At 38.6% G+C, this 13597-nt stretch overlaps 1 protein-coding gene across 2 annotated transcripts in view; it reads left to right on the top strand.

The window, feature by feature from the left end:
• Positions 1-13597, top strand: part of LRGUK (leucine rich repeats and guanylate kinase domain containing) — a 118785-nt gene that overhangs the window by 99443 nt on the left and 5745 nt on the right. For both annotated transcript variants that reach the window (XM_060156646.1, XM_060156645.1), the window contains exons 17-18: positions 5609-5697; positions 7542-7661. In XM_060156646.1, coding sequence (XP_060012629.1) covers positions 5609-5697; positions 7542-7661 — 209 coding nt within the window. The remainder of the gene's footprint in view (positions 1-5608; positions 5698-7541; positions 7662-13597) is intronic.

The raw sequence follows: 13597 nt of genomic DNA, 5'->3' as shown, positions 1-13597 counted from the left end.
AGGGTATGATAAAAAGGCAATGCGAGAGTAGAGGGGCCACCTTGGTGGCGGGAGGGGAGCAGGTATGTGGACCACGTGTTGTCAAAAATTCTTATGTAATTTTGACATGTCCAGCACCACTCCTTACCTGTAGTCACCTCCCTGAGAAACTGTTCAGCCCCCATAATCCAGGGCATCTAGAGCCTAGTGTAGAAATCTACTGTGTCCTGTGTTAGAGGGTGGGCAGTTTCTCATCCATGATGGCAACAGCGCTCAAACCCCTTGCAGCCTGAGGTTCTGGTAATTTTGCCTGCCAGTACTGGTGGAGGTATAATGTAACAGAGTAGTTTCATAGAAAAGCAAATCAAATCCCCCAAGAACCAACAGATTCACCCCTCAAAAATTAGAACAAAGGTAGTACTTAATTGCCACTGTCATATGTATGGGGTAAACTTGCCTAAGATTATTTTTAGTACCTCGTTTTCTTGTAAAGATTATGAATTCAATGCTATTTTGAAATTTTAAGTATTTATCAAATTTTGAGATATTTCATAAGTTATTAACCTCTTGCCAAGCCATTATAATGCTGCAAAATGAGCAAAACCTTTTTAAGATCATCACCACAGAAGCTTTAATGAGATATTATGATTATATTGGAGGCCATAAATAGCCTTTATATGTCACTTATAGTTTGGAAAGGGCTTTTGTGTAAATTATCTCATGAACCCCTTATTGCAACCCGCAGGAGATGTTGTTATTCGTTTACTTTCCCAACATAAATCCCTATGTATTTTTGGAACTTTATGGTGGATTGAGGAAAGTAATTGCAACTATCTCTGTCAAAAACCTATATCATAAATCTTCCAAAAAAAGAAAAAGATAGAAATGTTTGTGCTTTTTTGGGGTCTTAACTGTAGATTTAATATGTTTGTATTTACCTGTAGAAACTGTCAAGAGAGCCATTTGACACTGATGGACTAAATAGGAATTCCCATTGTCAGTGCTTTTTTGGTCCTGTTTCTTTCAAAAGCACCCTTTCCACTTACGTTGAACACTGCATTCTTCCTGAAACCTACCCTAAACTTACTGCATATGTGAGGTCTTTCGGTTTACCCCCTCTATTCTAATATTCTACTCTTTCCTTGTGTGTGGTTTGTCACCACGTGCGTGTCAAGGTGTGATTACAAAACAACAGAGCTGGTTTTGTGTGTGTCTTCTGAAAACCAGCCCTATTCCTGGGTAGTCACATAGCCACATGTCATAACTGGTTGGGTAAGTGTATATTCATGTGTGTGTTTGTGTGAAGATTTTTTGCTGTGGAATTATTGTGAGTAGATCTTTGCCTTCTAGGAGAAGCTTTATTTTCAGAACTTCAATTGTATCTGTTTCTCCAACCAGCTCCTCTGATCTCCTTAGGGGACAGCCTTACTCCTGAAGCAGCCCAAGTTACTGAAAGCCAATTTTCTAGAAAAAAATTGCTGAATGACCAATTCATTCAAAGCCAATTTAGTGAATATATGTGTGTGGCAGATAAGGCCAGTGCAATCAAAAAGCACCCAAAGATATGAAGGTCAGTGAGAAAGTGGACCTGTAATGACAAAATATTGGGCCCTACATCTACTAAGCACTATTTTCTTTCACTACTGTGAGGCAGGTCAGCTCAGGGAGCTTGTCAGAGATAACACAGCTTAGAAGTGTCTATTTCGACTCCAAAAGAAAAATGCTTTCTTCTCTTCAGTACATTTTTCAGGGCATGGTGTTCAACACTATATCTATTAGCTGGAATAACACTATAAAGAGATACTTCTCTTATCTGCCACCTAGTTACCAAGTGGTACAGTTCATGTAGGATCAGCAGTCCAAGTGCCTTTTTCAAGATAATGAATTGGTTTCCTGTTATTCTCTGAAGGTGACCAACTAATTTTAAAATATCATTTGTAATCATTATGATTTTGATTTGTGCATATTGAAGGCTATCCACCCACTGCATTTTTTATCCTTATCGAAACTCAAATTATTCTATCTTTGGCCAGCTAGAGCTTCTGCAGGTTGACACCTGTGTCCTTTTAACGTGACCCATTTTACTGGTTGGTATGACGAGATAGTCTATGCTCTTTTGTTCATTACCTGTCCTAGACCTGGAATCAGTCTTTTGTCCAAGAAGTCTTGGTTTCTTCAAGTGGGAGATGGTTGTACAAGAAAACACATCATGGTTGCTAGGAATGCTCATTGCTCTTGGGGTGGCCATTGTTTCTAGGCCTATTCTGTGGATAGATAAAATATTTCATGAGTTCAAGTTAATATTTCCAATTTGGATTCAAGACTTCAGCATTTTTACTTAACTCCTTCTCTGTTACATATTTTTTCTTTTCTCCACGCTGAGAGTCCTGCTTCTCAGAGATAGAGGCGATGATAGAATTATAATATCTTACTAAATTTCTCGTTTGTTTTAACCACATGACACACAGAAGAGTCTCAGAATAACAATACTAAATACTACCAGCACCCATTATAAAAACTGAAAGCAGTTTATAAAAAAGTGTTTTTACAAATGTTCCTCCCGCCATTGTTTGTGATTATGTTATAGCTGTACTATCAGAGGGTGCCCTCATATCCTCTCTCCCTTTTAACTCTCATTTTGTCTTAGTTATCAAATACCTTCATACTTAATACTCATCATTAGACCTCAGGTCAGTGTCTCTCTAGTTGTTTTATTGCCTAAGCTTATTCTCTACTAGATACAGAAAGGGCTGTGGGAAAAATATTTCCTGCATTCTTGCCTGTTGATAACAGTCTGTTACACTTTACACTTGAATTGTAGTTTTTAGTATCTATCCTGTTTCTTTGTTTTGTTTTGTTTTGTTTTGTTTTACGGTACACGGGCCTCTCGCTGTTGTGGCCTCTCCCATTGCGGAGCACAGGCTCCGGACACGCAGGCTCAGCGGCCATGGCTCATGGGCCTAGCCGCTCTGCGGCATGTGAGATCTTCCTGGACCGGGGCACAAACCCGTGTCCCCTGCATCGGCAGGTGGACTCTCAACCACTTTGCCACCAGGGAAGCCCCTGTTTCTTTGTTTTGGCTTATTTTATCAAGATCTCTTATTGTTGATATGTTGGATCTTTTTTATCTATCTTAAATATTTGTCATTTTCTCTTGAATCTTTTTACCTCTTTCTTCATTTCTTTTTGAGGTTAAAGTTTTTCCTTCATTTTCTATTTCTCTTAAGTCATTATTTGTTGTGTTTATTCACTCCTGTATTTCTTCTAGTTTAGTTTTCATTTCCTAAGCGACTTTTTCCTGTATATTCTAATTCTTTCCTGATTTCCAGCACCTCATTTGTGAGTTTGCAGAAATTGTAATTTATTTGTTCCTTCATGTTTTGTGTCATTTTCTTAATGTCTTTTAGTTTATTTTTAAATAGATTATAGATTTTATCTGTTTCCCCTTCATTGTGTACAGAGATGTTATTCTCCTTTTCCTCTTATTTCTTATAACTTTGCATTGGATTTGACTGGAAATTTTCTCATTTTTATGTGAAATTCATTTTCTCAAACATTTAGAAGGAAGGTGGTTTTTTCAAATAGTATCAAGGTATATGGCAGTTTCCTTCCTGAGATTTCCTGGTTCTGTTCCACTTCCCGCTTTGGTCTAGATTTCCTCTTTCCTATGTCTCTGTTTGCTCTTTCCCAGTTAATTTTTATTCCACCCCCATCAGCTTTTTTTTAGTGTAAAACCCTGTCTTAGAAGGGAGCCCTAGTGGATTAGTTTCAAGAATTCACAGTTGATCCAGCTCCTGCAGAACTTACTGTGGACCCCTTATTCTTACCTACTATTAGAATGGAAACAACCCCTCCTATGTTTCATCCGTGGTTTCCAAATTGTCCTGCTGTGCTTCCTAGTGAATACTTCTTAGCTATCTTGGGGCTCTCCTGTTCTCAGGTCTTTTAGTCACCCTGTTTCTTTCTTTGGCTTCCTCTTACATAGACACTGATACCATGCAGGTGTTGTGGTTATTGTCACCTGTATTGGGGGCTTTGAGGAGAGCTTGTCACCTAGTTTTCTTGTAAATGTTTGATATGTTTTCATTTTGCTATTTAGTTGCTATATCTGTTTTTACATGGAAATTCTGGAAGGTCCACAAACTATGCTTCCACTACACTGTCATCTTCCCAGCCATGATATAATTTAGATCAGGGATCAATATAGGAAAAAATAAGGGTGGTATAAAGTAAAATCACAATAGAAAATGTATATACTAGTATAGAGTGATTGGGGGAAAAATAATAACAAATCAACAGAATAAGACAGTGGATTTAGTTGATATGTAGTACTTTTATAGTAATATGAGACAATTTAGATGTATTTATGGAACTATTTAAAATAGTTTTTAAGTGTTAAAATGTAAGTAGAGTTTGTTTCTTCCTTTCTTATCCCATTATAAATCCCCTCCCTCCTACCCAGCAGACATTTTCTCCTCATTATGCTTACGCAGAACCACAGAGATGATGGTCAGGGGAACAGTAAAGTGGTCTTGGCAATCAAATATCCACCTGAGAGACTGTGTTCAATGAGTCTGCATGTTAGCTCTCGTGTCATGTGTCTAAGGAACAATTTCACAAGCTTGACCTAGAATTTCTCAACGGCGTGTATAGTTATAAAACAGCATGTGCTATCTTTGGTTTTTTCCTCTTTTCAGTTGCCTTTTGACACCAGATTATAAACCTTTTGAATGCAGAGACTATGTTTTTTTTTTCTTTTCTTTTCTTTTCTTTTTTTTGGCTGCATCGGATCTTAGTTGCAGCATGCAGGATTTTTCGTTGCAGTGCACAGGCTTCCCTCTAGTTGTGGCATGTGGGTTTTCTCTCTAGTTGTGGCATGTAGGCTCCAGAGCATGTAGGCTCTGTAGTTGCGGCACGTGGGCTCTCTTGTTGAGGCGCACAGGCTCAGTAGTTGTGGTATGAGGGCTCTCTCTCTAGCCATGGCCCACGGGCTTAGTTGCCCTGCGGCATGTGGGATCTTAGTTACCTGGCCAGGGATCGAACCCGCGTCCCCTGCATTGGAAGGCAGATTCTGTACCACTGGACCACCAGGGAAGTCCCAAGACTATGTTTTTTGTATCTTTGTATCCCCATAATCAAATGCTCACCAAGTATTTAGTGATAGTGATGGGGTGTTGGTGAAACATAGGAGGAAGACCTCCCAATCTGTCCTATTTCAGGATCATACTTAACATCGTTGGATATATTCTATCAGTTAGTTACTAGGTGTGCTAAGATCTGGTAAAACTAAAAAGACAATAATAGTCTGTATCCTTGAGAGATAATCTCATTAAAAAGATAAAAATATATATATAAACATGATATCTTAATAAAAAATTGCCTCATTATTATTTAGATGTCAGATAAAAGTTTACATATTAAATTGTAGTCTTCATAAAAATATTTCTATTTTATTTATAAAGTTTTCTTTCTTTCCACTGAACAAATATTGTTTTTTAGGCCCATGTTTTTTCCCTTTTTCTTTCCACACATTTGGCAGTCTCTAGCAAGAAGACAATGATTATAGCTATTTTAATCATCTGACATATTTTTAACTTCAATATAATTTTAAATCATATTTCTTGCCTAGGAAAGAGAGTCTATGGCGAGACAGTATGAGACAGCCCGGCAGGCCCTAATGGGAAAGACACCTCCTCATCACACATCCCTGTTTCAAAGGTAGTGATTTATCACATTTATTTACACCTGGGCATCTTTAAATTGATTTTTTAGTATCCAAATATACCAAATGAATCTTAAATCATCAACACAAGCAGGGACCTTTGTACTAAAATGGACCCAGTGGTTCAATAGTAAACCTAGTACTAGAAGTTGTATTTCCCTTTCATTTATATATATATTTAAAGGCACAATATACTCACAGCTACTAGAAACTGATGATTTTTTGCAGTCTTTGAAGACTGCAAAGAATGATGTTTCTGGTGGTGTTTGAATATAAGTATCAGCCTTCGCCAAGGCTTTGATGATGGAAGGTTAATTATATCCTGTTGAATATCCTATACTTGTCCTTCATGAATCTCAAAAAATAGTAGTTAATGATTTGTGGGATCATTTGTTTAATGTCTCCTTTCCACATTAAACTGTAAATTCCATCAGGATGGGGACCATTGTATCTTTATTAAGCCATGAATTCTTATTCCTTAATATGCAATGTTTCACTTAGTCCCTGATGCATAGTAGAGGCTTCATAGATATTAGTGGCTATAATAATTATTGTACTATTAATTATTACATGTGAAGAGGCACATTTAGACTTTAAGATTTACTCAAAGTGAATAACCACGATGTTTATGAGATGTTTGTGTTTTATTTTCTCATGAATGTTATAGGCTTCAGTATTCTGAATTCTCTTTTCTGTGTGACCTTTTGGAAAATTTGAGTAATAAAGTGAGATCCCTGTTTTCAGAAAGTCACTAAGAGCACTGACAAGACCTTAATTATAGTGTTTTAAAGAGCTTTTTAAAGTGCGGTGAGTCGGGGAAGCAGAATACAAAAGCCATTTAAAAATGTTTTTCAATTTCACTTCTCTTTATTGTCTGCAATATTAAGCGATCCGTTAAAAATCTTTAACCAATATAAATTAAGTTTTGTCTTTGTCTGCTATATAGCAAAAAAAGTGTGGTTAATTTTCTCCACATTGGCAAGCTATCTTTGGGTAGTCTGATTCAAGAGGCAGGCTGTGTGGAATATACAAAGTTCTACTGGGGGGATGGGAAGGTGGTGGCCAGGAGATGGGCACTGTCCCCCAGAGCAGCTAAAGCTGGGGCCTGTGCGACTTCTCACCAGCAGAGTGGCCATGCCTATTGAAACACTGTGGACACTAAGCTGTTTTAAATTTGAGCTCCAAATGGGTTATACTAGGGCAGAAGGATGCTTTGAATTTTCATGCATTTATATGCAGTCGGGCTGCTTTGCACATAGCACCTCTATTTAGCAAGTCTAGAGTGAATAGCAGTAGGATTTATTCACTAAAAATAGTTAATGATTCTTTTCAAGTCACTCTGGGGAAACAGGCTAGTATAGATGAAAAATAGATATTTTATGCTAGAGTTCAGTTGAAAGTACAATATTAGAATTTTTATAAATATTTTCTGGTATTATTTCAAAACATTAGATTATAAACAAAACTGGAAAATATCTATTTCAGTTTTTATAGCAGTTGATATATTGCTGGACTTCACATAACAAATGAATGAGCGTTTACAATTGAATATGTACCAATCAGTAGGAAGAAAATCTGCCTATATTAATGTCTTAATTGATAAGGAATATTCAGAAAAATACAAATTTGGTTAATCTACAAATTAGAATGTAATAATGCCAGTGTCTAAGGCAAGCTCTGACGTGAATGCTTATGAGTGTATATATTACATTATTCCAAATAGGTTTTATTGGTGTATGCATTTACTTGGGACGTGTAAAGGTCAGTATTTAGGTATTACATGTGTGTACGCTTGGTATTATTACAAAATTCTGTGGATTTTTTCAATTTCCAATTTCAGGGGTCTAGTACCAGCACCCGTCATCGACAGTCTACCTTGTTTTACAGCTTTAGAACTAAAGAAAAGTTTCGAGCTTTATGGAGGTTACTTTAAAACTCCCTTTGAACCTTCTGAAAAGAGGTGAGTTGAGTTTTATTGGATAGAATAAGTTATTTTCTGCTGGTTAGTTCAAATGATGGCACTCATCCTTAAACTTCAGGGAATTCCTAAAGCTGGGAAGCAGGGCCCCAACTCCCACTATGGAATTTGAATAGAATAGATTTTGGCCCTCTAGGGAGGGCACAGGCTTGTAACCTAGGTTCACTGGAACCTAAGAAGCTTCTCTTTGGGACTTTGAAACTTGAGGGAGTGCCACACTGATGCAGGGGCAGTTAGAGATCATTCAAGTCACCAGTGGTGGAAGAATCAAGAATCCATTGTGGAGCGCAAGCAATGGTGTCTACCAGTCTCTTCCTGTATTGCAACTTGGCTGTGTTCTTGGCACCTAGCTTACCTTTGCTCTTGCCAGGTTTAAAAACCGGGTTCTCTAGTTTTCCGTTAAATCTATAAACTACCAAATAGCTTTTCAATAACTCCCTTTTTGATATTTAAACCCCGTATAGACCAGATCAGACCCTTCACCACTGATTTTAGTGCTTGGCTTTTGTGGGTATTCTATTACATTCCTTTTCTACTTCCGCTGTTTCTGCCACTACCATTGACTATGTCTCTATAGGTCTTGAATCCACACTTCCCAAGCAAAGATCTGGCTGGTTGAGTCAATCACTATCTACTACGGGTGCCACTCTTGAGTAGAATCTCTAGCCAGAGCCCTCATAGGTAACAGGCTGGTCTATAGATTTGTTGCCCTTAGGTCAAGCAACCATCCTTTATCCAATCATCTGTGGCCGGAGCAGTGACAGAGAATCAAGTAAAGAACTCTTTAGAAGGGGTCCGTGGGTTTGGTCTCTCTGAATGCATGGCAACAAAGTAGACAAGAGTGACTGGAAGCAAGCACACTAAAACATTAGCAGTGGGTCTTCCTCTAGATTTATCAGTTATTTTCATTTTCTTCTTTATCTTTTTTCCTGTAACTTCTAAATCGTCTGTATAGGATATATATGGTTTATTTTTATATCCTAAAAAAATTATTAAAAATCCATGAGAATTTGATGAAATATTCAGTAAATGGGAAAAATAGGTCCTAAAGATACAATTAAGTTTCTTATATCACTTTATATGTTAAAACAAATTTTAGATAAATTATAAAGAGTTAAATACAAATCAATGCTTATAATATAAATGGTGTGTTAAATATCAGGTGCACATGTATATCCAGCATAATACAGGTTTAAAAATATTCATGTGTATGTATAGAAAAAAAACACTAAAAAGATATATACCAAAATAGTATCAGTTATTATCTTCTAGTGGTGGGATTGTGGCCAATTTTTATTTTCTTTGTTCTTCCCGATATTTTCAACAATGAGCATTTTATAATATTTGAAGTATTAATATAACTTTAAAATATTAATATGTCATTTAAAAAGTCTGCCACAGCAAAGAGATGTTTTATGAGGGTGATGTGTCATAATGAGAGTGTCAATTTAAAAAAGGAGTAATGCTTTCCTTTATTTCTGAGTTTTATTATTGTAATACTTTGGGTTTCCTTTCATAAATTTGATGATGAAAAACAACAGGCCCCACTAAATGGCCACCCAAGTCTGCACATCTCACAGGATACTAGAGACTCTAGATTATAGTTAGTTAACAAATTACAATGACAGTGTTGAAACTGTAGATCTCTGAGGATTTATTCACACTCTGGATTTTTTAGTACAGTTAGGTAGCCTGATAGGAGTACAGTGAGAGAAAGAATATCTTCGTTTAGGCTGTTATAACAAATTACTGTAGGCTGAGTGGCTTAACCAGCAGACAGTTCTTTCTCACACTTCTGGAGGCTGAGAAGTCTGAGATCAGGGGGCCAGCGTGGCCGGGTTCTGACGAGGGTCCTCTTCCTAGTTTGCAGATGGCTGGCTTCTTGCTGTGTCCCCACATGGTGGAAAACAGAGAGAGGAAGCAAGCTGTCTTTCGCTTTTTCTTATAAGGGCACTAATCTCATTCATGATGGCTTCACCTCCTGACCTAATTACCTCTCAAAGGTCTCACCTCCTTACACCATCATATTGGGGGTTAGGATTCCAATATATAAATTTGGGCAGGGTGGGGTAGGGACACAAACATTCAGTCCATAGCAGAATTTAAAAAGATAAAATAAAATAAAATGCCTACTAGGCTGCAGTGGGCTTATTTATCATCTGTTCCCACAGTGAAAAGGGTGGGTCAGACGTTCACTCAAGTCTGACCCTTTCCTCGTGGTAACACATGTGCCTTTCAACCCAGCCACTTTTTTTTTTTTTTCCCAGCCACTTTTTGACTCCTGACTTTCAAAGCATTTTCATTTACTCTTAATACTTCCTTTGATACAAAAGAAAAGTAATCGTTTGAAAGGCAGAACTTGCTCTGTGATCCCTTTTTTGGTGTGTGTTTTAAATGAAGAGGCATTCTTTTCCAAAAATAAGAGACCAAAACATATGTGTTTTGGGTTGAATTGTGTACATAATTCAACTCCCCGCAAATGTACATATTGGAGTCCTAATCCCAGTACCTCAGTGTGTGACCTTATTTGGAAGTAGGGTCATTACAGATGCATTTAGTTAAGATGAGGTCAGACTTGGGAAGGGTGAACCTTTAATCCAATATAATTGGTGTCCATATACAAAGGAGAAATTTGGACATACACACACACACACACACACACACACACACACACACACACACACAGAGCAAGGGAGCTTGGGTGATGCAGAAGCCAAGGATGGTCAAAGATTGCCAGCAAAACATGAGAAGCTAGTAGAGAGACCTGGAACAGACTCTCCTGCACAGCCTCAGAAGGAACCAACCCTGCTGACATTGATCTTGGGCTTTTAGACTCCAGAATTGTGAGACAGTGACTTTCAACCATTCAATCCTCGGTACTCTGTTACGGCAACCCTAGCAGGCAAATAAAATATATATTAAAAATCCAGTGATGGGCTTCCTTGGTGGCGCAGTGGTTGAGAGTCCGCCTGCCGATGCAGGGGACGCGGGTTCGTGCCCCGGTCCGGGAAGATCCCACATGCCGCGGAGCGGCTGGGCCCGTGAGCCATGGCCGCTGAGCCTGCGCGTCCAGAACCTGTGCTCCGCAGCGGGAGAGGCCACAACAGTGAGAGGCCCGTGTACCGAAAAAAATCCAGTGAAATTTTTGGTGCCATTTTCTTTCTAAGTTCCCTTCAACATACTCTATTTATATCACTTTAGAGATTTGGCCATAAAATCTATGGATTATTGGTTTTTTTACTAAAAAAAGAAGAACATCTTTATGCTTCTATAGTTTGGAATAAAAGATGTAACCCATAAAACCTAAATGCATCTACGTCTGTGTTCAGGGGGAAAAGACTCAGTCTGGTCATACTTCTAGAGAGAAGACCCCAAGCATGGGTTAATCACGGCCCTTTTCCACTGCAGGGGTAGAGGAGAGAGTTGTTCAGTGACTGGAAAATCCAGATGTTGGCAGTACTGGTCTCAGTTTATATACTTCTCTAGGAAGCGCTTCTTGGACAAGCTCACTTACCTTACATGGAAGCAAGAAATTGGGAAACAAAGTCTTCGAGGAGCGTGGGTGTTCTACCTGAAGGGGGCTAGCATTCTGTGAGGGGGTCCAAAAGCTGTTGTCTAGTAACAGGAAGACAGACCCAAGAACTCTGTCCAACCCAGTAAGAGGTACCCCCGCCTTCAAGCAAGCCATTAGACTTCTCTAGTTGATAACCAGTAGTCAAAACTTCTGAGCAGAACCCCTAGGCACAGGGAGATTGCCCCATCCCGGAGTATCCCTGCCTGGGAATGTTGATGCCATCTGGCCCTGGCTGTAGTTGACAGGAAGCTTAGGTCCAGCGAGCAGCCCATGTCCATGCTCAGCAATATGGAAGCTTTCCAGGAGCACTGGTTCTGGATTCAAGCCGTGAACTACCGCCCAAGAGCTGCAGCCTCTGCTTGCCATTCAGACACATTGCACGTGTTCCCTTAGTATGCCTACACCACCCACTGTATTTCATCCTGGGTCAAGGACAGGCCCAGAGAGCTAATTGTACTGTGTTTCCAGTGATAGAGCTCCTGGGAACACCTCATTGAGACTTGCTTCTACCCTTTACATCTCTGGTAGTCATAACATCATCCTGGTAAGATGTGGACACCCTCACTTAAATGACAGGCTTTATCTTGAATAGACCCAATTTGGATCAGCCTTTGCTACTGCTGTGTATGAACTGAAGTTAAATGTGGAATGTGAACAAGTGGAGGTCAACTTGAACTTGATCCTAGACTCGTACTTCTTTGCTGAGATGGGAATCATTACGTTGGAAATACAGAGAAGAAAGCATAATCATAGCCACCTACTAGGCTTTGCAGTAAACAATTATCTATTGATTTTCAACATTTTAAATCAACCTTTAGCTAAATTATGAAAAGACATAACTATGAATACAAAACTTAATACAGGGCTTCCCTGGTGGTGCAGTGGTTGAGAGTCTGCCTGTCAATGCAGGGGACATGGGTTTGAGCCCTGGTCTGGGAAGATCCCACATGCAGCGGAGCAACTAGGCCCGTGAGCCACAACTACTGATCCTGCGCGTCTGGAGCCTGTGCTCCGCAACAAGAGAGGCCGCGACAGTGAAAGGCCCGCGCACCGCGATGAAGAGTGGCCCCCGCTTGCCGCAACTAGAGAAAGCCCTCGCACAGAAACGAAGACCCAACACAGCCAAAAATAAATAAATAATTAATTATTTTTTTTAAAAAAACTTAATACAATCAATTTTGACAGTAAAAATTTCCAATGACAGAGTTTAGGAGGTGGAGATGGCAAGTGAGTATATATCATCTGCTGTTGATGGAACAAGAAATGGGGATTGTTAAATATGATACATGAAGATGTAGATCTGACCGATGGAGGAACTGAAAATAGTGATAGAACTGTTTGTGGGGAGAAAAATGGGGGGAGGTTATTAAGTTAGCTAAATCCTTTTTGATCATAGCAGAAATCTGTATCAAAGATATGTTTAAAACTGGCAAGTCAATAAAAATCAGTGACATTTAGAAATAAAATGTTTATTGTCAGAATATCGAAGAACATTTAAGAATGGTTGGCTCTCAGGAGAATGAAATTGGGGTCACCGTTACTTTCTATTTTAAGCCCTTCTATATGACTTAATTCTAACTATATGTATTTAGTAGGCTGATTAAAGTGTTAATGAAATGTTTTTAAAGAAATGAGTAAAATCGCAGAAGAAAAGATGAATATATTTTGATTATATAAACATTTTAAGTTGCTCTAGGTCCAAAACAAATTAAAAAGGAAAACAGGAAGCTATATAAAATATATATTAATAACATATACTATATATGATATATAGTATATGTAACATCTAACATATATAATATATTGAATATAATATTCATATATGTTTTATGTTATATATTTAATTTATAATATATAATTCAATATATAATATATAACATATATATTCACATAAATTGATATGGAAAACATTTAGATCCTCAAAAGAGAAATGAAGAAAAGAGGTAAATAGTTCACAAAAGCTAATTAATAAATACAAGAAATAATGTTTAATCTTGCCACGAACCATGCTCAGCTGTTCACAGTGCTCGCTCTGCAGGATGAGCTCTGCCGCAGTGGAGTTGCTTCCCCCAGAGGAAGCCAGGAAGCAGGTGGAGCCCAAAGGAGAGCAGCCAACTGGTAGGAAGCCCACTGGCCCAGACACAGAGACTTCAGGCACCCAGGTCACACCCCAACCTTGTCCTAAAAAGGGGGACAAAAAACTAGCCTCAGGTATGCCCAATGTGTGGTCCAGATCAGGCCCCCTAACACGCTTTCATTTTTCTCTGTCCAAGGACTGCCCTATATAAATTGCACTTGATTCTGAAGTCCTAGGAATTAGGATCCATGCCTGACCCATCTTGTT

This window comes from Lagenorhynchus albirostris, chromosome 8 (genome assembly GCF_949774975.1).
Source record: "Lagenorhynchus albirostris chromosome 8, mLagAlb1.1, whole genome shotgun sequence".
Taxonomy (NCBI): domain Eukaryota; kingdom Metazoa; phylum Chordata; class Mammalia; order Artiodactyla; family Delphinidae; genus Lagenorhynchus; species Lagenorhynchus albirostris.
This window is presented reverse-complemented; position numbering and strand designations above follow the sequence as displayed.